Genomic DNA, 24,592 nt, shown 5'->3' with positions numbered 1-24,592 from the left:
GCAAACTATTGACTGATGAACCACCGAACTTGAGCAAAGCCATAATGATAGCCCAGGCATTATGTTCACCTGCGATAACATGAAACAAATTTTGCAACATAGAGGTTTTGGCAAGTACTGTACACAAAGTAACGTCGTTTTCAGACAGGAATGCATTTGGCAGAACGTACACACCTGCAGCTGCACGACCTCAGATGACCCAGAGTCTACCATCAAATGTTAATGCACGGCAGTTAACATCTTGTTGGCGCTGCGGAGGTGATCATCGAGCCCATCAATGCCGCTTCAAACACTATGCTGTGGAACAATGGAACACCTCCAGCGAATGTGCAGACGAGCTGCGAACCCTGCTAACCACCACGTTGCAGAGGAGGATCGATCCATGGTGGATCAGGCTGAACTAGAGACTCGAACCGAGGAGGCAGAAGTGTACGGGGTACACACCTTCACCACGAAATGTCCACCGATCATGCTAAAAGTCGAACTGGATGGATTTCCAGTATCCATGGAACGGGACATGGGTGCGAGCCAGTCTATCATGAGCAAAAAGGTCTTCGACATGCTGTGGTGCAACAAGGCACACAGGCCCAAACTTAGCTCCATTCATACCAAGCTAAGAACTTACACTAAAGAGCTGATCCCTGTAATTGGCAGCGCAGCAGTAAAAGTCTCCTATGATGGAGCAGTGCACGAACTCCCACTATGGATTGTAGCAGGAGATGGGCCCACACTGTTCGGCAGAAGCTGGCTGTGAAAAATCCATTGGAACTGGGATGACATCCGAGCGCTCTCGTCCGTTGACTATGCCTCATGTGGCCAGGTTCTGAGCAAGTTCCCGTTGTTGTTTGAGGCAGGCATCGGAAGTTTCTCAGGGGCGAAGGTGCAGATCCACTTGGTTCCCGATATATGACCCATCCACCACAAGGCACGAGCGGTGCCATATATGATGCGAGAGAAAGTGGAAACTGAGCTGGACAGGCTGCAGCGAGAAGGCATCATCGCCACGGTGGAGGTCAACGAGTGGGCCAGTCCGATTGTTCCAGTTCTCAAAGGCAATATCATGGTCAGAATTTGTGGGGGCTATAAAGTAATGATTAACTGTTTTTAGCTACAAGAGCAGTACTCGCTACCCAAGGCAGATGACCTATTTGCGGCCCTGGCTGGAGGAAAGACGTTCACCAAGTTGGATCTGACCACGGCCTACATGATGCAGGAGCTGGCAGAATATTCGAAAGGTGTCACCTGCATCAACACACACAAAGGTCTGTTCACCTACAATAGAGGCTCGTTTGGGATTCGATCAGTCGTGGCAATTTTTCAAAGGAACATGGAGAGCCTGCTAAAGTTGGTTCTGCGCACCGTGGTTTTTCAGGATGACATACTGGTCACAAGTCGGGACACCATCGAACACTTGAAGAACCTGGAAGAGTTTCTAAGTCAGCTAGACCGCTTGGGACTCAGGTTGAAACACTCGAAGTGTGTTTTTCTGGCACCAGAGGTCGAGTTCTTTGGGAGAAAAATCATGGAGGCCATTAAGAATGCAACGAGACCACAGAATGTGACAGAGCTGTGTCATTCCTGGGACTCCTCAACTATTTGATAATTTCCTACCTGGGTTAAGCACCTTGCTAGAACCCATACATGTGCTGCTACGCAAGTGAGATGACTGGGTATGGGGGAAATCACAAGAGGCTGCTTTTGAGAAAGCAAGAAAACTATTATGTTCCAACAAACTGCTTGTTCTGTATAACCCATGTAAACATTTACTGTTAGTTTGCGATGTATCTTCGTATGGGGTCGAGAGTGTGTTACAGCAAGTAAACAAATCAGGAACATTGCAACCAGTCGCCTATGTATCTAGGAGTTTGTCCAAGGCCGAAAGGGCCTACAGCAGGATTGAAAAAGAAGCTCTGGCATGCATTTACGGGGTGAAAAAAATGCACCCGTATCTGTTTGGTCTCAAGTTTGATTTAGAAACCGACCATAAGCCGCTAATATTGCTACTCTCAGAAAACAAAGGGATTAATACCAAAGCCTCTGCCCGCATCCAAAGATAGGCGCTTACGCTGTCTGCATATAACTATGTAATCCGCCACAGACCAGGCACAGAGAACTGTGCTGATGCTCTGTCGGCTACCATTGCCCACCACTGGGGTGGAAATGGCACAGCCTGCAGACTTTCTCTTGGTGATGGATGCATTTGAAAATGAAAAGTCACCCATTGCAGCCCGCCAGATCAGGACCTAGACCAGCCAGGATCCTTTACTGTCCCTTGTAAAAAAAAACTGTGTCCTCCATGGGAGCTGGTCCAGCAGAGATGCGTGAAGAGATCACGCTGTTCCAGCGGCGCAAAAATGAAATGTCCATACAGGCGGACTGTCTTTTATGGAGCAATCACGTGGTTTTGCCTAAGAAAGGCAGGGAAACATTCATACGCGACCTACACTACCCATCCAGGCATAGTAATGATGAAAGCAATAGCCAGATCCCATGTGTGGTGGCCCAGCATTGACTCAGATTTGGAGTCATGCGTGCACCAATGCAACACTTGCTCTCAACTGAGCAATGCACCCAGGGAGGCAGTTTGTGGTCATGGCCCTCCAAACCGTGGTCTAGGATCCACGTTGACTTTGCGGGCCCGTTTCTAGGCAAAATGTTTTTGGTTGTTGTGGATGCTTATTCAAAATGGATTGAGTGTGTAATAATGTCTGTAAGCATGTCCACTGTCACCATTGAAAGCCTATGAGTCATGTTTGCCACGCAAGGCCTGCCTGATGTCCTTTTCAGCGACAATGGGCCGTGCTTCACCAATGCTGAATTCAAGGAATTCATGACCCACAATGGGATCAAGCATGTCACATCTGCCCCGTTCAAGCCCACATCCAATGGCCAGGCAGAACGGGCAGTCGAAACCATCACGAAAAGCTTGAAACATGTGTCGGAAGGCTCCCTGCAGACCCACCTGTCCCGAATCCTGCTCAGCTACTGCACCAGACCCCACTCACTCACCAGGGTTTCCCCATCCGAGCTGCTCATGAAAAGGGCGCTCAAAACAAGGCTCTCGCTTGTCCACCCTGATCTCCATGATCACGTCGAGGACAGCCGGCATCGACAAAGCATGTACCATGATCGCGCAAACTTGTCACGCAATATTGGAGTTAATGACCCTGTATTTTTATTCAGCTATGGACATGATCCCTAATGGTTTGCTGGCACTGCCATAGCCAAAGAAGGGAGTAGGGTGTTTCAGGTCAAACTTGCTAATGGACTAACTTGCAGAAAGCATTTGGACCAAACCAAACTGCGATTCACAGACAGCCATGAGCAACCCGAAGAGGCCACCACCAACTTCGGCCCTCCAACACACACACAAGTGGCAGCTGACATCACGGTTGACCACAAAGCTGAACTCACCATCCCCAGCAAGGCCAGCTGCCCAGCGAAGAACAAACCAACTCACCCACACCTGCATTTGTACCGAGACGATCGACAAGGGAGCAAAAAGCCCCAGATCGTCTCACCCTGTAAATAAGTGTACTATTGACTTTGGGAGGGAGTGATGTTATGTATGCAACCTGTATCATACCACCACCAGAGGGCATATCTGTTGGAGTCCCAATGGATCCCAACATCCCTTGGGAGCACTGTATATAAGCAGGCCTCTCATGCTGTGCCATCACTCTGGAGTTTGAATAAAGGAGCTAAGGTCACACTTACTCATGTCTACGGTACTCAGTTATATTGCTTTATTATGAACATAACAACATTGGCCTTTATTACAAGAGGATTTGAGTATAAGAGTAAAGATGTCTTACTGCAATTGTACAGGGCCCTGGTGAGACCGCACCTGGAGTATTATGCACAGTTTTGGTCTCCTTACCTAAGGAAAGATAAACTTGCTATAAAGGGAGTGCAAAGAAGGCTCACCAGACTGATTCCTGGGATGGGGGTATTGTCCTATGAGAGATTGAGTAGACTAGGCCTATATTCTCTAGCATTTAATGAGAGGCAATGCCCACATCACATGAACTAATTTTAAAAAGAGATGAGTGAGGTGTTTAAATTTGATCAAGGACACCAGACAAATTATTAGAGACACTCACTGTCCTTCAGGACCTGTGTCCAGGGGAGAAGCTGATGGGTTTATCCGATCATCTTTGGGTTAAATGTTGTGCTCATCGAGCTGAGCACCTCATGCCAGCATCAAACTCTCTCCAGTCGGGCACAGTACGGCTTAGATACAGAGTGAACCCATCAGTCGCTCCCCAACACAGATACTGAGGGACAGGGAGTGTCCGGGACAATAACATTTCTCACTCAATAAGATACAAATTGATCCTGTACCTCTCCCCATTAATCCTGGGCTCCACACGTGTCAAATCCTGCTCCTGTTTCCCTTCCTGCAACAGCACTGAGCTCAACCCAGCCCATAATGAGCAGGGCTCAGGGAAGGTGGTTGCTAGGTACTGCAGTGAAGTCATAAAGCAGGGCCATTCAGCCCGGCGGGTCCTCTCCTTGTCCCTTTAAAGGTGGAGAGCTGGGACATCCTGTCTCAACACACATCCCCCTGTTCATACTGAGAATCCCCGGGGAAGGCCCAAGGCCCAGAGTGGAACACAACCAAGAGGGAAAGAGGAGGAAAGAAGGGGAGGTAAATCAAGGAGTCGGGACTGAGGGCCACCAAGCTTCAGTTTTGGAGCCTATAGACTTCAGGAGGGGAAGAGCGAGTTCTGTAGTTTCAGGATCCAGGAAGAGAACAAGGAACAGATGGGGAAACTGGTGTGGATTCCAGCACAGTGAGGATGTAGGGGGAGGGAGATTGTGTCGGGCCGTGTATTAGGGGTGTAAGAGGGACAAGAGAGGAAAGGTCAGAGGAGCAATTACTGCAGCAGTGTCCATCAATAGTGAGAGAGAGAAGGTGGGGGTCAGAGTGGGCCCTGGACAGGCCGGTAAATTGTTTGTTTGTTGTGACCAGCTTTCCTTCTGTCACAAATAGCCTCCTGTAGCCCAGTGACACAAACAGCCCATTAAACGCCACCAATGTCCTTTGGTCTTGTGAGGTCTCCCTTTGTGAAACATCAGTTGTTGTTAAAGCTTCTCATTCTGACTCGCTCACTGTCCGTTTTATTCCATGGGCTTCATCTTTGCTGGTATTGGTAACACGCCCGGGATCACGAAACACAAAACCCAGTCTGTTAATCGCTTTCAGCTACTGGACTTAGCATATGCCCCACAGCATCTCTTCCACGTTCAATGTATGAATAGAGCATCACACCTGCAAAACTGGTTTAAGTTTATATCCACGCAGCAAATATATTTGAGAAAAGCCTGTCGGCCGATGAGGCACTGTTCAGGTGCCAGTATGCTGCTGGTTTGCCCGGCATTTTGCCTGTAATGGAAAATAACTGAACATTTCTCCCTTTGCTGTAATTAAATGTGTCTTTTAATAAGCCTCACGTCCTTGCTCATGTCTGCTGCAATTGTGTAGAAAGGGGATGTGTGAAGTGATGGTTTTTGTATGGAGACGTGAAGCAAGAAAACGCTATCTGTGTATGGCAGTGACACAGCCTTGTGGTCACAGGCAGAACAATGCAGCAATATCCTTCTGGTTATTGTTTGAGCAAGGTCAGTTCATGAATGCTCAAGCTAAGAGGTGGCAGGGATTGGGAGCAGCACCAGTAAATACAATCTAATAACTTTTGCTGAATGTGGCCCACGCCAAGTGCCAGGATATTGGATCAGGCCCACCATAGAAAATGAGTTTGACACCCTGAGGTAGACAATGTCAACCGGATTCCCCCATCCACCAACCTAACAACTTCTTTACAAACTCAAGCTAGTTTGTAAGACATGACCATGTTTACCAGAATCCATGTTCAGTATCTCTAATGGCCCCTTCCCTTTCCCCATGATCAAAAACAGCATCTCTCAGGATCCCTTCAAGCACCTTCCCGATGATCGAGGTCATGTTGATGGGCCTTTAGTTCCTGAGCTCAGACTTGTGCCCAATTTGGAAAATGGGAACTACGCGTGCTGGCTTCCAATCTCAGAACAATCCCTGACTCTACTAAGCTGTTGAGAAATATGGGCAAGGGGCTGACAGAGCATCCGTCCCATCTCTTTAAACACCCTTGGGTGGATATTATCCGCACCTTACATACGTCAAGATTAACCCGCACGGCGACTTTGCTGTTAGTGATGAGAGATGAGAGAGACCAAAGTGCCATTTGCCCCTCTCAGTGTGACCCTGAAGGACTGCGTCCAGGCTGAAGTTCTCCCCCAATAAGATCCCCTCCCCCCTCCCCCGCAGATTGTCCTCTCTGAGCTCCAGCCAGCTGATGCTAAACACTCAGATGGGAAAGACAAAAATCTACAGCAATGTGTTGAAAGCAACACTCATTTATTTGATTATCCCAAATATTAACCTCCAGTCCAGTTAGAGGAGTTATTATCAGCGGAAACAAACCCAACTGTCAGAATGAACACGATTTAGTCCTGGATGTAATTAACAGCAGCAATAACAGCAGATTCCAACCACTATAGTCACTTGTGAACTCGCTGGTGTGTCAACAGGTGGGATGACCGAATGAATCCCTTCCCACACTCAGAACAGGTGAACGGCCTCTCCCCAGTGTGAATTTGCTGGTGTCTCAGCAGGCTGGATAACTGAGTGAATCCCATCCCACACACAGAGCAGAGGAACGGTCTCTCCCCAGTGTGAACTCGTTGGTGTGTCAGCAGGTTGGATAACCGAGTAAATCCTTTCCCACACTCAGAGCAGAGGAACAGTCTCTCCCCAGTGTGAACTCGCTGGTGTGCCAGCAGGTTGGATGACTGAATAAATCCCTTCCCACACTCAGAGCAGAAGAACAGTCTCTTCCCAGTGTGAACTCGCTGGTGTGCCAGCAGGTTGGATAACTGAGCGAATCCCATCCCACAATCGGAGCAGGTGAATGGCCTCTCCCCAGTGTGAATTCGCCTATGTGTTTCCAGCTGGGACGGGTAGTTGAAACATTTCCCACAGTCCCCACATTTACACAGTTTCTCCCCAGTGTGACTGCACTTGTGTCCCTCCAGGTTGGATGATAGGCTGAAGCCTTGTCCACACACAAAGCATGTGTGCAGTTTCTCCCCGCTGTGAACGGTGCTTTTTGCTTCCATGGTCAAAGGTCGATGATATTCCGTTCCCGGTGAATCGAGTGACTCTGTCAGGTCTTACTGTGATGTTTGGTTTGAGCCTCCGGTCGACAAATCCTCCCCTTTTAATACCCTGTAAAGTGAATTTCAAACAGGAAAAAGGGTGGATGAGAGGGAACCCACAAAAACATAAAGACAGGTTGTGAAATTGAACTTAGTGAACCGGGTCATTTGTGGGGCCGGCACTAGAAACTGTGACCATGAAAGTTGCCAGTTTGTGGTAAAATCCAAATGGTTCATTAATGTCTTTTAGGAAAGGGAACCCACCTCCATTGACAGTTCCACATGGGGAATTGTTGGTCCCACTGGGCCCAGAAGTACTGGGGGTGAAACCCAGCAGCTTCTCCTCCACCTCCACTCCAGCTCAAACTGATGCAACAAACAGACCCACACAGGAGGCCAGGTATCCAAAGCGTCTTTGTTACATTTGTAGCAGAGGTGAGCGGCGATCTTTTCTAAATTGCCCTAGATATGGAGACTTGAGAGTCTAGATTTTGCTTTGTACCAGAATCCAGGTCACCGATTGGAGCATGGGCAGGACCATTGGAATGTCCCAGGTACAGCAAGCAGCAGAGAAGCGGTGAGGTTGGGGTGGAGTAGCGGTGAGAGTTTGGGGCAGAGGGATTGGGGCCAAGGAGAGGCGAGAGTTCAGATTGGAGAGATTGGGCCCACGAGAGGCGAGAGTTTGGGGCGGAGAGATTGGGTCCCACGAGAGGCGAGATTTCGTGGCCCGGAAGAGGCGAGGGTCCAGGGGCAGCACGGGCCAGCCCACACTGCGATCTGTGGGCAGTAGGAGTATGTGCGCCAGGTCTGTGCAGCAGAGCTTGGTCTCCAGTTGTCTTAGTTAACCCTTTCCACTGGACCAAGACCTAGCTCTCTCCAGCCCGTGTGGTGGTCGGTGTGCAGCAGCCACCCACGTTAAAAGAATCCACGCACAGGCACCTTCCATCCTTCAATATGGAGTTCTGTACCTGGAATATCAGCTCCCATATTGAAACACCTGTGAACTCATCCCTTTTTGGTGTGGAAGCGGGTCATCCTCGACACAAGCGACTACCTAATTCTATACTATGCAGGAGGCCAGGGAGCGACTTCCGCATCCAGCGTCCACCCTGACACAGAGCGGCTGGGAATTTCTGAGCCCGCTGTATAAATGGAAGTTTTGTTTTTCTGGTTTGGGGGAGGATCTACCCTCAGGGTTTGCTGGTGCCGGGCCCGGCGGCTCTGACTCGGGGACTGAGAGCCGCACTCAGTGTTGCCCGGGGCCAGAGAGCCGCACTCGGTGTTGCCCGGGGCCCGAGAGCCGCACTCGGTTTTGCCCGGGGCCCGAGAGCCGCACTCGGTGTTGCCCGGGGCCCGAGAGCCGCACTCGGTGTTGCCCGGGGCCCGAGAGCCGCACTCGGTGTTGCCCGGGGCCCGAGAGCCGCACTCGGTGTTGCCCGGGGCCCGAGAGCCGCACTCGGTGTTGCCCGGGGCCCGAGAGCCGCACTCAGTGTTGCCCGGGACCTGAGAGCCGCACTCGGTGTTGCTCGGGGCCCGAGAAACATGGAAACATAGAAAATAGGTGCAGGTGTAGGCCATTCGGCCCTTCGAGCCTACACCACCATTCAATATCATGGTTGATCATTCACCTCAGTACCCCTTTCCTGCTTTCTCCTTTAGCCGTAAGGGCCATATCTAACTCTCTCTTGAATATATCCAATGAACTGGCATCAACAACTTTCTGCAGTAGGGAATTCCACAGGTTAACAACTCTCTGAGTGAAGAAGTTTCTCCTCATCTCAGTCCTAAATGGGTTACCCCTTATCCTTAGACTATGTCCCCTGGTTCTGGACTTCCCCAACATTGGGAACATTCTTCCTGCATCTAACCTATCCAGCCCTGTCAGAATTTTATATGTTTCTATGAGATCCCCTCTCATCCTTCTAAACTCCAGTGAATACAGCCCCAGTCGATCCAGTCTTTCCTCATATATCAGTCCTGCCATCCCGGGAATCAGTCTGGTGAACCTTCGCTGCACTCCCTCAATAGCAAGAACGTCCTTCCTCAGATTAGGAGACCAAAACTGAACACAATATTTCAGGTGAGGCCTCACTAAGGCCTTGTACAACTGCAGTAAGACCTCCCTGCTCCTATACTCAAATCCCCTACCATTTGCCTTCATCAACACCTGCTGAACCTGCTTGCCAACTTTCAATGACTGATGTACCATGATACCCAGGTCTCATTGCACCTCCCTTTTTCCTAATCTGCCGCCATTCAGATAATATTCTGCCTTCGTATTTTTGCCACCAATGTGGATAACTTCACATTTATCCACATTATACTGCATCTGCCACGCATTTGCCCAATCACCAAAATGTTCAATTCACCCTGCAGCCTTTTCGCGTCCTCCTCACAGCTCACACTGCCACCCAGCTTAGTGTCATCTGCAAACTTGGTGATATTACACTCAATTCCCTCATCCAAATCATTAATGCATGTTGGAAATAGCTGGGGTCCCAGCACTGAGCCTTGCAGCACCCCACTAGTCACTGCCTGCCATTCTGAAAAGGACCCGTTTATCCCGACTCTCTGCTTCCTGTCTGCCAACCAGTTCTCTATCCACGTCAGTACATTACCCCCAATACCATGTGCTTTAATTTTACACACCGATCTCTTGTGTGGGACCTTGACAAAAACCGCACTTGGCGTTGCCCGGGACCTGAGAGCCACACTTGGTGTTGCCTGGGGCCTGAGAGCCACACTCGGTGTTGCCTGGGGCCCGAGAGCCGCACCTGGTGTTGCCCGGGGCCCGGGAGCCGCACTCGGTGTTGCCCGGGGCCCGAGAGCCGCACTCGGTGTTGCCTGGGGCCTGAGAGCCGCACTCGGTGTTGCCTGGGGCCCGAGAGCCGCACCTGGTGTTACCTGGGGCCTGAGAGCCGCACTCGGTGTTGCCCGGGGCCCGAGAGCCGCACTCGGTGTTGCCCGGGGCCCGAGAGCCGCACTCGGTGTTGCCCGGGGCCCGAGAGCCGCACTCGGTGTTGCCCGGGGCCCGAGAGCCGCACTCGGTATTGCCCGGGGCCCGAGAGCCGCACTCAGTGTTGCCCGGCGCCCGAGAGCCGCACTCGGTGTTGTCCGGCGCCCGAGAGCCGCACTCGGTGTTGCCCGGCGCCCGAGAGCCGCACTCGGTGTTGCCCGGCGCCTGAGAGCCGCGCTCGGTGTTGCCCGGCGCCTGAGAGCCGCGCTCGGTGTTGCCCGGGGCCCGAGAGCCGCACTCGGTGTTGCCCGGCACCTGAGAGCCGCACTCGGTGTTGCCTAGGGCCCCCGAGAATCGCACTCGGTGTTGCCTAGGGCCTGAGAGCCACACTCGGTGTTGCCGACGCCGCGCTCACTCTGTTCAGTCCCCGGGAGCCGCTCCACACAGGGAGGTGCTCTCCAGGGACGAGCCCTTCCCATGCGCTGCCCCCCTGCTGATGAAGATAGAGCGTATTCCCCCAGGTGGAGCACTCTGGGTAAGATCATCCGCCATTGTTTGGGAGTGGTACAGCACAGGAGGCCATTTGGCCTATCGTGTCTATGTCGGCTATTTGGTTGAGCTGTTCAATGAGTCTCACTCCTCTGCTCTTTACCCATGGCTCGGTATATTTTTCCCTTCAAGTATTTATCCAATTCCATTTTGAAAGTTACTATTGAATCTGCTTCCATCACCCTTTCAGACAGTGCATTCCAGATCATAAAAATCCGCTGGGTAACAACTAACCTCTAATTTTTTTGCCAATCATCGGAAGTCTGACTCCTCTCGTTACCTACCCTAATGCCACTGGAAACACTTTCGCCATATTTATTCTGTCTAAATTGTTCATAATTTTGTACATTTCCATCAAATCTCCTTTTACCCTTTCCTGCTCTCTGGAGAAAACTTCACCACTCTCTCCACATAATGGAAGTCCCTCATCTCTGGCACCGTTCCTTCTGCACCCTCTCGAAAAGCTTGGCATCATTCCGAAAGTTTGGAGCCCAAACTTGAACACAATACTCCAGCTAAGGCCTAACCAGTGTTTTATAAAGATTTAGAAAACTAAACATCAAATGCTGATATTTCTCTGATGCGGTTTAAAGGGCGACGTCCATCCTGTCAGTTGGATGTGTCAATAAGACTGTAAACCGTAAGAAGCTCATTTGCAGTGGAGAGCCAGACACACGCTGTGTAACTGGGCGCAAACACTCCCGCACAGCCCAGACATCACTTCTTCCCATTTGGCATGTAAGTAATGTGTTATTTGCAACAATACATTTGATTTAATTTCAAATAGTTTAGTATATAAATTGAATCATGCTTCTATGATTTTTTTTCCAAACTCACATTCAAGGCCTCAATTTTTCTCTTCATCTGTATACAGTCACAGGATTCCAACCCTGGGACTGTACATGGGGATTCCAACTCTGGGACTGTACCTGGGGATTCTAACCCTGGGACTGTACATGGGGATTCTAACCCTGGGACTGTACATGGGGATTCCAACCGTGGACTGTACATAGGAATTCCAACTCTGGGACTGTACATGGGGATTCTAACCCAAGGAGTAAACAGTTCTGGGGCTTCTTTGTTACATAGAAACATAGAAAATAGGTGCAGGAGTAGGCCATTCAGCCCTTCTAGCCTGCACCGCCATTCAATGAGTTCATGGCTGAACATGAAACTTCAGTACCCCCTTCCTGCTTGATCCCCCGAGTAGTAAGGACTTCATCTAACTCCCTTTGGAATATATTTAGTGAATTGGCCTCAACTACTTTCTGTGGTAGAGAATTCTACAGGTTCACCACTCTCTGGATGAAGAAGTTTCTCCTCATCTCAGTCCTAAATGGCTTACCCCTTATCCTTAGACTGTGACCCCTGGTTCTGGACTTCCCCAACATTGGGAACATTCTTCTTGCATCCAACCTGTCTAAACCCGTCAGAATTTTAAACGTTTCTATGAGGTCCCCTCTCATTCTTCTGAACTCCAGTGAATACAAGCCCAGTTGATCCAGTCTTTCTTGATAGGTCAGTCCCACCATCCCGGGAATCAGTCTGGTGAATCTTCGCTGCACTCCCTCAATAGCAAGAATGTCTTTCCACAAGTTAGGAGACCAAAACTGTACACAATACTCCAGGTGTAGCCTCACCAAGGCCCTGTACAACTGTAGCAACACCTCCCTGCCCCTGTACTCAAATCCCCTCGCTATGAAGGCCAACATGCCATTTGCTTTCTTAACCGCCTGCTGTACCTGCATGCCAACCTTCAATGACTGATGTACCATGACACCCAGGTCTCGTTGCACCTCCCCTTTTCCTAATCTGTCACCATTCAGATAATAGTCTGTCTCTCTGTTTTTACCACCAAAGTGGATAACCTCACATTTATCCACATTATACTTCATCTGCCATGCATTTGCCCACTCACCTAACCTATCCAAGTCACTCTGCAGCCTAATAGCATCCTCCTCGCAGGTCACACTGCCACCCAACTTAGTGTCATCCGCAAATTTGGAGATACTACATTTAATCCCCTCGTCTAAATCATTAATGTACAATGTAAACAGCTGGGGCCCCAGCACAGAACCCCACTAGTCACTGCCTGCCATTCTGAAAAGTACCCATTTACTCCAACTCTTTGCTTCCTGTCTGACAACCAGTTCTCAATCCACGTCAGCACACTACTCCCAATCCCATGTGCTTTAACTTTGCACATTAATCTCTTGTGTGGGACCTTGTTGAAAGCCTTCTGAAAGTCCAAATATACCACATCAACTGGTTCTCCTTTGTCCACTTTACTGGAAACATCCTCAAAAAATTCCAGAAGATTTGTCAAGCATGATTTCCCTTTCACAAATCCATGCTGACTTGGACCTATCATGTCACCATTTTCCAAATGCACTGCTATGACATCCTTAATAATTGATTCCATCATTTTACCCACTACTGAGGTCAGGCTGACCGGTCTATAATTCCCTGTTTTCTCTCTCCCTCCTTTTTTAAAAAGTGGGGTTACATTGGCTACCCTCCACTCGATAGGAACTGATCCAGAGTCAATGGAATGTTGGAAAATGACTGTCAATGCATCCGCTATTTCCAAGGCCACCTCCTTAAGTACTCTGCGATGCAGTGCATCAGGCCCTGGGGATTTATCAGCCTTCAATCCCATCAATTTCCCCAACACAATTTCCCGACTAATAAAGATTTCCCTCAGTTCCTCCTCCTTACTAGACCCTCTGACCCCTTTTATATCCGGAAGGTTGTGTGTGTCCTCCTTAGTGAATACCGAACCAAAGTACTTGTTGAATTGGTCTGCCATTTCTTTGTTCCCCATTATGATTTCCCCTGATTCTGACTGCAGGGGACCTACGTTTGTCTTTACTAATCTTTTTCTCTTTACATACCTATAGAAACTTTTGCAATCCGCCTTAATGTTCCCTGCAAGCTTCTTCTCGTACTCCATTTTCCCTGCCCTAATCAAACCCTTTGTCCTCCTCTGCTGAGTTCTAAATTTCTCCCAGTCCCCGGGTTCGCTGCTATTTCTGGACAATTTGTATGCCACTTCCTTGGCTTTAATACTATCCCTGATTTCCCTTGATAGCCACGGTTGAGCCACCTTCCCTTTTTTATTTTTACGCCAGACAGGAATGTGCAATTGTTGTAGTTCATCCATGCGGTCTCTAAATGTCTGCCATTGCCCATCCACAGTCAACCCCTTAAGTATCATTCGCCAATCTATCCTAGCCAATTCATGCCTCATACCTTCAAAGTTACCCTTCTTTAAGTTCTGGACCATGGTCTTTGAATTAACTGTTTCATTCTCCATCCTAATGCAGAATTCCACCATATTATGGTCACTCTTCCCCAAGGGGCCTCGCACAATGAGATTGTTAATTAATCCTCTCTCATTACACAACACCCAGTCTAAGATGGCCTCCCCCCTAGTTGGTTCCTCGACATATTGGTCTAGAAAACCATCCCTCACAATTGTGTGAGACATAAACCGTAAGGTCGGCACTAAGCAGCGCCTTTGGGAGAGACGGTGAGAAATCCGTGGTGTGAAGAGTGAGAATAAAATATCTGTGTCAGGACTTCACCCATGAAGACCCGGTTGGAAACAGAGACTGACATCGCTCACTTTGTTCCTGCACCAAGATGGCCACGCATGCGCTGTGCTACCCACCGAATCAAAATGGCGGAGCGCTGAATCTGCCTTCCTGCATCAAGATGGCCGCTGCTAGCCTGGGCCTGTGACCGGGGGAAAGCCTCGAAGTTGTAACCGCCGATATTCCGGTTATCATTCGGGGCTTGCGGCGGGCAGCAGTTGTTTATGAAGCATCCCCGGCTAGCCGCTGGTCCATTACTGCCCTCCGCTCCGCTGAAAATGAACCCTTTTGCGGAATTCACATTTCGTGCGTGTGACCTCCGCCATTACACGCACCACGCATGCTCCAAACCCAACCAGGATGCGCGCCTGCGCACTGAACTCCTCTAGTCTGGGTGCGGCACATTCTCTCCCGTCTGGCATGCTGGGTAAATACCCTGCCATTGAAGGGCAAGAGTGAATAGTACAGTATTTCCTGGCATTGCATTGGGCAGTGAACCATGTTCATTCTGGCAGTTATTGTTTGTTTATGATGATCTTAATAATCCCTATACACGAGCTGGCGATTGATGTTGTGTATAAATATTGAATAAATCAGCTTGCTTTAAACATTTGATTTCTCCATAATAAGAGGAGACCAATTAATGTTCTGTTACTGACTGTTCCAATTTGGGCCTTTTCTTACTCTAGATTACTTCACTTCTCACTCAGTTCATCATTTAACACTTCAAATCCCAAGGTTTTTCTGTTTGAGTGTTCTTGTGGGTGTCATAGACTGAACATGGTGTGTCTCACTTTACACTCATCTGACGTTCCTTTCAACCAACCATTGAAAGAACTATCTTGCTTAAGACCGAAAATCTATTATTTTGTATATTGTTTAACGCTTTTTGAATGTGATTACTGCATGTAATAGTCTTTGAAATGTCTGATCTTTGTAACATACCTTGCAGTATTTCTTGCATCAAGATAATTGTTTAAATACTTCCATTATCAGGTCTTTAGATCCTCCACTGATCCCTGTCAACAATTCTTGGTTAGGGGCTGGCGGTAGCGTTAGTGGTTGCAGTTATTTGTTAGAAATGGGCTTAGTGGTTGGGATAGTCAATAGGATATTAGGCAGCTGGGCATCCCTGGCCCAAGATCACCATAAGTGGAGGAAGAGCATCAAGGAGGGCGCTGAACACCTTGAGTCTTGTCGCCGAGCATGCAGAAAACAAGCACAGGCAATGGAAGGAGCATGTGGCAAACCATCCCACCCACCCTTTCCTTCAACGACTGTCTGTCTCACCTGTGACAGCAACTGCAATTACCAGATCAGACTGTACAGTCACCTGAGAACTCACTTTTAGAGTGTAAGTAAGTCTTCCTCGATTTCAAGGGATTGTATATGATGAGATGATGGAGGCTTAGGAGATAGTGATTAACTTAGAAAGCATTATTGACAATATAAGTGTCAGTGGACGTGCCATTTTCCATTTCATGCTTTTAACCTCATGCAGACGAGTCATAAAACAGCCTCATAAACTGTTCATTCAAGGAACCTTCATTCCTGCAAGCCTCATTTCCTCCCTTCTTACGCATCTCGACAAATCTCACCGAACATTTAATTAGGGACATTAGATTTTGGGATTTTGGAACAAGAATAGATGGATACATTTGTTGTGCTGGTTACAGCTGATTATCAGCCTGTCTGAAAAGTGCTTCTGACAATAACTTCTCACCAAATTGGCAGAAAAAATAGAAAAGCAAATTATAATTTAAATGGAGAAAAATTGCAAAGTGCTGCAGTACAGAGGAATCTGGGGGTCCTTGTGCATGAAACACAAAACGTTAGTATGCAGATACAGCAAGTGATCAGGAAGGCAAATGGAATGTTGGCCTTTATTGCAAGGGGGTTAGAATATAAACGCAGAGAAGTCCTGTTACAAATGTACAGGGTATTGGTGAGGCCAAACCTAGAGTACTGTGTACAGTTTTGGTCTTGTATTTAAGGAAGGAATACACTTGCATTGGAGGCAGTTCAGACAAAGTTCACTAGGTTGATTCCAGAGATGAGGGGGTTGACTTATGAAGATAGGTTGAGTAGGTTGGGCCGATACTCATTGGAGTTCAGAAGAATGAGAGGTGATCTTATTGAGACATAGAGGATAATGAGGGGGTTCGACAATATGGATAGAGAGAGGATATTTCCACTCATCGGGGAAACTAAAACTAGGGGGCATAGTCTCAGAATAAGGGGCCGCCCATTTAAAACTGAGATGAGGAGGAATTTCTTCTATCAGAGGGTTGTAAATCTGTGGAATTCTCTGCCCAGAGAGCTGTGGAGCCTAGGTCATTGAATATATTTAAGGTGGAGATAGACAGATTTTTGAGTGAAGGGAATAAAGGGTTATGGAGAGCGGGCAGGGAAGTGGAGCTGAGTCCATGATCAGATCAGCCATGATCTTATTGAATAGCAGAGCAGGCTCGAGGGGCCAGGTGGCCGATTCCTGCTCCTATTTATTATGTTCTTGTACCAGGCCCCATCAGTCGCCATGTGATTCCACTGCCATATCTTCATCCATTACTCAATTTTTGCCCTCACTCGAGCTGGTTTCACCACCATGAGCATTCCCCACACTGAGGCTCTCTAATTCCTGAGTAGAGCATAGATGCTGGCATGGACTGGTTATTTCAAATGGCCCGATTCCGTGCCATATATCCTATGTAAATTTGTAGTTTCAGTGGATTTGGTGCTTCCATGTAAGTGGTCCAAGGATTTAGTGTCACAGTATAAGTGGTCCCTGGATTTGGTGTCACAATGTAAGTGGTCCCTGGATTTGGTATCACAATGTAAGTGGTCCCTGGATTTGGTGTCACAATGTAAGTGGTCCCTGGATTTATTGTCAAAAGCACCTCATCACTGGGATTGAGGGCAAATCCGCAGCTCAGCAATGCAGTCAGTACAGAATGAGCCCACTCAAATCTATTCCCAATTAACACACCCCACATTAATTCACCAGTAACAGCCTAGTGCCCGCAAGTAACTGTAGCCCCGCATCTAACTTCATTGAAATAAACAATTCTAAACATTTTAAAGGGAAAATAAACCCCATCACAGCTCAACAAAGGTGATTAATGGGCAGCAAGTCCCCATCACTCAATACCTCCTTCACCCCTACTCACCAACTCCCTCTACATACACCTTCACCCCTACTCTCCAACTTCCTCTCTACATACACCTCCTTCACCCCTCCTCTCCAACTCCCTCTCTACATACACCTCCTTTACCTCTACTCTCCAACTCCCTCTCAACATACACCTCCTTCACTCCTACTCTCCAATTCATAAGAACATAAGAATTAGGAACAGGAGTAGGCCATCGAGCCCCTCGAGCCTGCTCCGCCATTCAACAAGATCATGGCTGATCTGGCCGTGGACTCAGCTCCACTTGCCCGCCCGCTCCCCAGACCCTTAATTCCCTTATTGGTTAAAAATCTATCACTGACTTGAATAGATTCAATGAGCTAGCCTCAACTGCTTCCTTGGGCAGAGAATTCCACAGATTCACAACCCTCTGGGAGAAGCAATTCCTTCTCAACTCGGTTTTAAACTGGCTCCCCCGTATTTTGAGGCTGTGCCCCCTAGTTCTAGTCTCCCCGACCAGTGGAAACAACCTCTCTGCCTCTATCTTGTCTATCCCTTTCATTATTCTAAATGTTCCTATAAGATCACCCCTCATCCTTCTGAACTCCAACGAGTAAAGACCCAGTCTACTCAATCTATCATCTTAAGGTAACCCCCTCATCAGCCCAGTGAATCGTCTCTGTACCCCCTCCAAAGCTAGTATATCCTTCCTTAAGTAAGGTGACCAAAACTGCACGCAGTGCTCCAGGTGCGGCCTCACCTACACCCTGTACAGTTGCTTTTGTACTCCATCCCTCTCGCAATGAAGGCCAACATTCCATTCGTCTTCCTGATTACCTGTTGCACCTACAAACTAACTTTTTGGGATTCATGCACAAGGACCCTCAGGTCCCTTTGCACTCAGCATGTTGTAATTTCTCCCCATTCAAATAATATTCCCTTTTACTGTTTTTTTTCCCCCAAGGTGGAGGAGCTCACATTTTCCGACATTGTATTCCATCTGCCAGACCTTAGCCCATTCGCTTAACCTATCTCAATCGCGTTGCAGCCTCTCTGTGTCCTCTACACAACCCGCTTTCCCACTAATCTTTGTGTCATCTGCAAATTTTGTTACACTACACTCTGTCCCCTCTTCCAGGTCATCTATGCATATTGTAAACAGTTGTGGTCCCAGCACCGATCCCTGTGGCACACCACTAACCACCGATTTCCAACCCGAAAAGGACCCATTTATCCCGACTCTCTGCTTTCTGTTAGCCAGCCAATTCTCTATCCATGCTAATACATTTTCACTGACTCCGCGTACCTTTATCTTCTGCAGTAACCTTTTGTGTAGCACCTTATCGAATGCCTTTTGAAAATTGAAATACACCACATCCATCGGTACACCTCTATCCACCATGCTCGTTATATCCTCAAAGAATTCCAGTAAATTAGTTAAACATGATTTCCCCTTCATGAATCCATGCTGCGTCTACTTGATTGCACTATTCCTATCTAGATGTCCCGCTATTTCTTCCTTAATGATAGTTTCAAGCATTTTCCCCACTACAGATGTTAAACTAACTGGCCTACAGTTACCTGCCTTTTGTCTGACCCTTTTTTAAACAGAGGCGTTACATTAGCTGCTTTCCAATCCGCTGGTACCTCCCCAGAGTCCAGAGAATTTTGGTAGATTATAACGAATGCATCTGCTATAACTTCCACCATCTCTTAATACCCTGGGATGCATTTCATCAGGACCAGGGGCCTTGTCTACCTTGAGTCCCATTAGCCTGTCCAGCACTACTCCCCTAGTGATAGTGATTGTCTCAAGGTCCTCCCTTCCCACATTCCTGTGACCAGCAATTTCTGGCATGGTTTCTCTATCTTCCACTGTGAAGACCGAAGCAAAATAATTGTTTAAGGTCTCAGCCATTTTCACATTTCCCATTATTAAATCCCCCTTCTCATCTTCTAAGGAACCAACATTTACTTTAGTCACTCTTTTCCGTTTTATCTATCTGTAAAAGCTTTTACTATCCGTTTTTATGTTTTGCGCAAGTTTACCTTCGTAATCTATCTTCCCTTTCTTTATTGCTTTCTTAGTCATTCTTTGCTGTCGTTTAAAATTTTCCCAATCTTCTAGTTTCCCACTAACCTTGGCCACCCTATACGCATTGGTTTTTAATTTGATACTCTCCTTTATTTCCTTGGTTATCCACGGCTGGTTATCCCTTCTCTTACTGCCCTTCTTTTTCACTGGAATATATTTTTGTTGAGCACTATGAAAGAGCTCCTTAAAAGTCCTCCACTGTTCCTCAATTGTGCCACCGTTTAGTCCGTGTTTCCAGTCTACTTTAGCCAACTCTGCCCTCACCCCACTGTAGTCCCCTTTGTTTAAGCATAGTACGCTCGTTTGAGACACTACTTCCTCACCCTCAATCTGTATTACAAATTCAACCATACTGTGATCACTCATTCCGAGAGGATCTTTTACTCGGAGATAGTTTATTATTTCTGTCTCATTACACAGGACCAGGTCTAAGATAGCTTGCTCCCTTGTAGATTCTGTAACATATTGTTCTAAGAAACAATCCTGTATGCATTCTATGAATTCCTCCTCCAGGCTACCCCGTGCAATTTGATTTGACCAATCGATATGTAAAATCCCCCATGACTACTGCCGTTCCTTTTTCACATGCCTCCATTATTCCCTTGATTATTGCCCACCCCACCGTGAAGTTATTATTTGGGGGCCAATAAACTACGCCCACCAGTGACTTTTTCCCCTTACTATCTCTAATCTCCTCCCACAATGATTCAACATTTTGTTCATTAGAGCCAATATCGTCTATCACAACTGTACTGATATCATCCTTTATTAACAGAGCTACCCCACCTCCTTTCCCCTTCTTGTCTATCTTTCCGAATTGTCAGATACCCCTGTATGTTTAATTCCCAGTCTTGGAATGTGGGAAGGGAGGACCTTGAGATAATCATTGTCACTAGTGGGGTAGTGCTGGACAGGCTAATGGGACTCAAGGTAGAAAAGTCCCCTGGTCCTGATGAAATGCATCCCAGGGTATTAAAAGAGATGGCGGAAGTTATAGCAGATGCATTCGTTATAATCTACCAAAATTTTCTGGACTCTGGGGAGGTACCAGCGGATTGGAAAGCAGCTAATGTAACGCCTCTGTTTAAAAAAGGGGGCAGACAAAAGGCAGATAACTATAGGCCGGTTAGTTTAGTGGGGAAAATGCTTGAAACTATCATTGAGGAAGAAATAGCGGGACATCTAGATAGGAATAGTGCAATCAAGTAGACGCAGCATGGATTCATGAAGGGGAAAATCATGTTTAACTAATTTACTGGAATTCTTTGAGGATATAACGAGCATGGTGGATAGAGGTGTACCGATGGATGTGGTGTATTTCAATTTTCAAAAGGCATTCGATAAGGTGCTACACAAAAGGTTACTGCAGAAGATAAAGGTACGCGGAGTCAGTGAAAATGTATTAGCATGGATAGAGAATTGGCTGGCTAACAGAAAGCAGAGAGTCGGGATAAATGGGTCCTTTTCGGGTTGGAAATCGGTGGTTAGTGGTGTGCCACAGGGATCGGTGCTGGGACCACAACTGTTTACAATATGCATAGATGACCTGGAAGAGGGGACAGAGTGTAGTGTAACAAAATTTGCAGATGACACAAAGATTAGTGGGAAAGCGGGTTGTGTAGAGGACACAGAGAGGCTGCAAAGAGATTTAGATAGGTTAAGCGTATGGGCTGAGGTTTGGCAGATGGAATACAATGTCAGAAAGTGTGAGGTCATCCACCTTGGGGAAAAAAAAACAGTAAAAGGGAATATTATTTGAATGGGGAGAAATTACAACATGCTGCGGTGCAGAGGGACCTGGGGGTCCTTGTGCATGAATCCCAAAAAGTTAGTTTGTAGGTGCAACAGGTAATCAGGAAGGCGAATGGAATGTTGGCCTTCATTGCGAGAGGGATGGAGTACAAAAGCAGGGAGATCCTTCTGCAGCTGTACAGGGTGTTGGGTGAGGCCGCACCTGGAGTACTGCGTGCAGTTTTGGTCACCTTACTTAAGGAAGTATATACTAGCTTTGGAGGGGGTACAGAGATGATTCACTAGGCTGATTCCGGAGATGAGGGGGTTACCTTATGATGATAGATTGAGTAGACTGGGTCTTTACTCGTTGGAGTTCAGAAGGATGAGGGGTGATCTTATAGAAACATTTAGAATAATGAAAGGGATCGACAGGATAGAGGCAGAGAGGTTGTTTCCACTGGTCGGGGAGACTAGAAGTAGGGGGCACAGCCTCAAAATACGGGGGAGCCAATTTACAACCGAGTTGAGAAGGAATTTCTTCTCCCAGAGGGTTGTGAATCTGTGGAATTCTCTGCCCAAGGAAGCAGTTGAGGCTAGCTCATTGAATCTATTCAAGTCAGTGATAGATTTTTAACCAATAAGGGAATTAAGGGTTCTGGGGAGCGGGCGGGCAAGTGGAGCTGAGTCCACGGCCAGATCAGCCATGATCTTGTTGAATGGCGGAGCAGGCTCGAGGGGCTAGATGGCCTACTCCTGTTTCTAATTCTTATGTTCTTATGTTCTGTACTGTGCAGTGATTGTAAAGCTGTCTATTTCAGTGACTTGAGCCTTTCTAAAATGTCTCACTGTGTTTGATGGTCCATTTAACATGCTTGTATAATTTGGAAAGACTTCAGAATTGTGCAGTGTAATGAAGGTTTCATTTAAAGGTGGAGTAAAACTTGTCTCAAAATATTCTGTTCCACCCCTCCCCCAACGCCCCAAATTTTAGAACACTGCAGTACTGACTGGGAAGGTCCCAAGTTCGATCCTTGATCTGGGCCGTGAGCTAATCTCAGCCAAGGCAGCAGTTCAGCGGTTATAATTGTCCTCAGTATCACTGGGCTAAATACAAGTAAAAATCAGCCTGCTCTTCGTACCGATCCAGTGACCTCAACTGGGAAGTGTCTGGATATCATTTGAGGGCAGGGTTTGAGGCTGTGATGCCCAGCACAGTGGAAATCTGCTGACACTCACTGATTCGACTGATGGTAAGTTACTAGACGTTAACTCACAAGTGGTCCCTCAAAACGAGGATGACTTGCTTCCACGCCCCAAAAAAAAGCAGTTCACAGGTGTTTCGAAAGAAGAACCCGAACTACATCCTCAAGGGTGGAAGAGTCCTGTGCGTGGATTTTTTTTAACGTGTGGTGGCCATTGCACACCAACCACCACATGGGCTTGACAGAGCTAGGTCTTGGTCCAGTGGCAAGGATTACTCAAGACAACCGGAGACCTGCTCTGCTGCATGGACCCAGTCCGCACCCATATCGCAGTGTGGGCTGGCCCGTGCTGCCCCTGGGCCCCTGGCCCCAAACTCATGCCTCCCCTGGGCTCCGATCACATCCCTCCAGTCTCTCGCCGCTCCTTCGCCCTGATCTCATCGCTCCTGCTGTACCTGCCCATGCGCCAATCACCATCCTGGACCTTGCTGACGTCACTCTTCGCTGCTGTTGCCCTCCTGCACCAGCTCGTGCTGTACCTTGTAGTGGCATGTCTCCATACTGCTCCCTGGGCCGTCACTCGCCGCTCCTTTTATGGCCCCGACCTGCCGCTGATGGTCTCCCGCAGTTCGGGACCTCCACGCTGCGTAGATGAAAACGTGAAAAAAAAACGCATTAAAACGTGCATTAGGCTGGCTAATTTCGGGCTTTATATGACTCCTAGTTCTAAACTCTCCTACCAGGGAAAAAACAGCCTCAGCATCTACCCAGACAGCCCCTCTCAATCTCAGACATAAGGATACACGAGTTCAGTTCTCTTTTAAAATACAAGTTCTGTTTCCTGCAGGTAAGAGAGTTCATGATAAATTAAGGGTCAAATAAGGGTCTGTAATGAGTGATATTGCAGCAACTGTTTTAAAGATTGAAAGCACTGGCACAAAAACCGATGGGACCAAACAGGGCAGTTTTATGGACTGGGAAAATATGTTAAAGGGTAAGACTGTAGAAATGCAGTGGCAAATATTTAAGGAGATATTTCATAATCACAGCAAAGATTTATTCAAGGGAGAGATAAAGATGCTAAGAGAAGGATGAACCATCCCTGGCTAACTAAGGAAGTAAAGAATGGTATCAAATTGAAAAAAAAGGCATACAATGTTGTGAAGGACAGTGGATTGGGAAATTTCTATAAACCAGCAAAGGACGACTTAAAAAAAAAATGATAAAGACAGAAAAGATAGCATATGAAATATAAAGACAGTAAGAGCTTCTACAGGTATATAAAAAGGAAACAAGTAGCTAAAGTAAACGTTGGTCCCTTAGAGGGGGAGATTGGAGAATTAATGGGAAACATGGAAATGGCAGAGATTTTGAACAAATATTTTGTATCAGTCTTTACGGTAGAGGACACTAAAAACATCCCAACAGTTGATAATCAAGGGGCTATTTGGGAGGGGGGATGGGGGAAGTAGACTTAAAACAGATCACTATCACTAGAGATAAGGTACTAAGCAAACTAATGGGACAAAAGGTGGACAAGTCTCCTGGACCTGATGGCATGCATCCTAGGGTCTTAAAAGAAATGGCTGCAGAGATAGTGACAGCATTGGTTGTAATCTAGCAAAATTCCCCGAATTCTGGAGAGGTCCGAGCGGACTGGAAAACTGCAAATGTAACACCCCTATTCAAGAAAGGAGGGAGTCAGAAGGCAGGAAACTATAGACCAGTCATCTGTCATTGGGAAAATACTGGAGTCCATCATTATGTTGTAGTCGTAGCAGGACATTTAGAAAATCATATTTCAGTCAAGCAGAGTCAGCGTGGTTTTATAAAAGGGAAATCATGTTTGACAAATTTGCAGGAGTTGTTTGAGGATGTAACAAGCAGAGTGAATAAAGGAGAACCAGTTGATGTCATATATTTGGATTTCCAGAAAGCATTCGATAAAATGCCACATAAAAGGTTACTATACAAGATAAAAGTTCATGGGGTTGGAGGTAATATATCAGCATGGATAGAGAGGATTGGCTAACTAACAGAAAATAGAGAGTCGGGATCAATGGATCATTTTCAGATTGGCAAACTGTAACTAGTGGGGTGCTGCAGGGATCAGTGCTGGGGCCTCAACTATT

General features: G+C 47.3%; 1 protein-coding gene across 8 annotated transcripts in view; it reads right to left on the bottom strand.

The window, feature by feature from the left end:
• Positions 1–6,383: 6,383 nt before the first annotated feature.
• LOC139245792 (zinc finger protein 239-like) overlaps positions 6,384–24,592 on the bottom strand; it is a 43,411-nt gene continuing 25,202 nt past the window's right edge. For 6 of the 8 annotated variants that reach the window (XM_070871301.1, XM_070871304.1, XM_070871305.1 and 3 more), the window contains 2 exons: positions 23,000–23,103; positions 6,384–7,270 (listed from right to left, as the gene is read on the bottom strand). In XM_070871301.1, the coding sequence (XP_070727402.1) occupies positions 6,544–7,161 (618 nt within the window). In that variant the 5' untranslated portion in view covers positions 7,162–7,270; positions 23,000–23,103 and the 3' untranslated portion in view covers positions 6,384–6,543. Of the gene's footprint in view, positions 7,271–14,378; positions 14,597–22,915; positions 23,104–24,592 lie in introns of those variants that run through there. The other 2 variants (XM_070871308.1, XM_070871307.1) reach the window with 2 other exon arrangements.

Source organism: Pristiophorus japonicus, unplaced genomic scaffold (assembly GCF_044704955.1).
Source record: "Pristiophorus japonicus isolate sPriJap1 unplaced genomic scaffold, sPriJap1.hap1 HAP1_SCAFFOLD_236, whole genome shotgun sequence".
NCBI lineage: Eukaryota > Metazoa > Chordata > Chondrichthyes > Pristiophoridae > Pristiophorus > Pristiophorus japonicus.
This window is presented reverse-complemented; position numbering and strand designations above follow the sequence as displayed.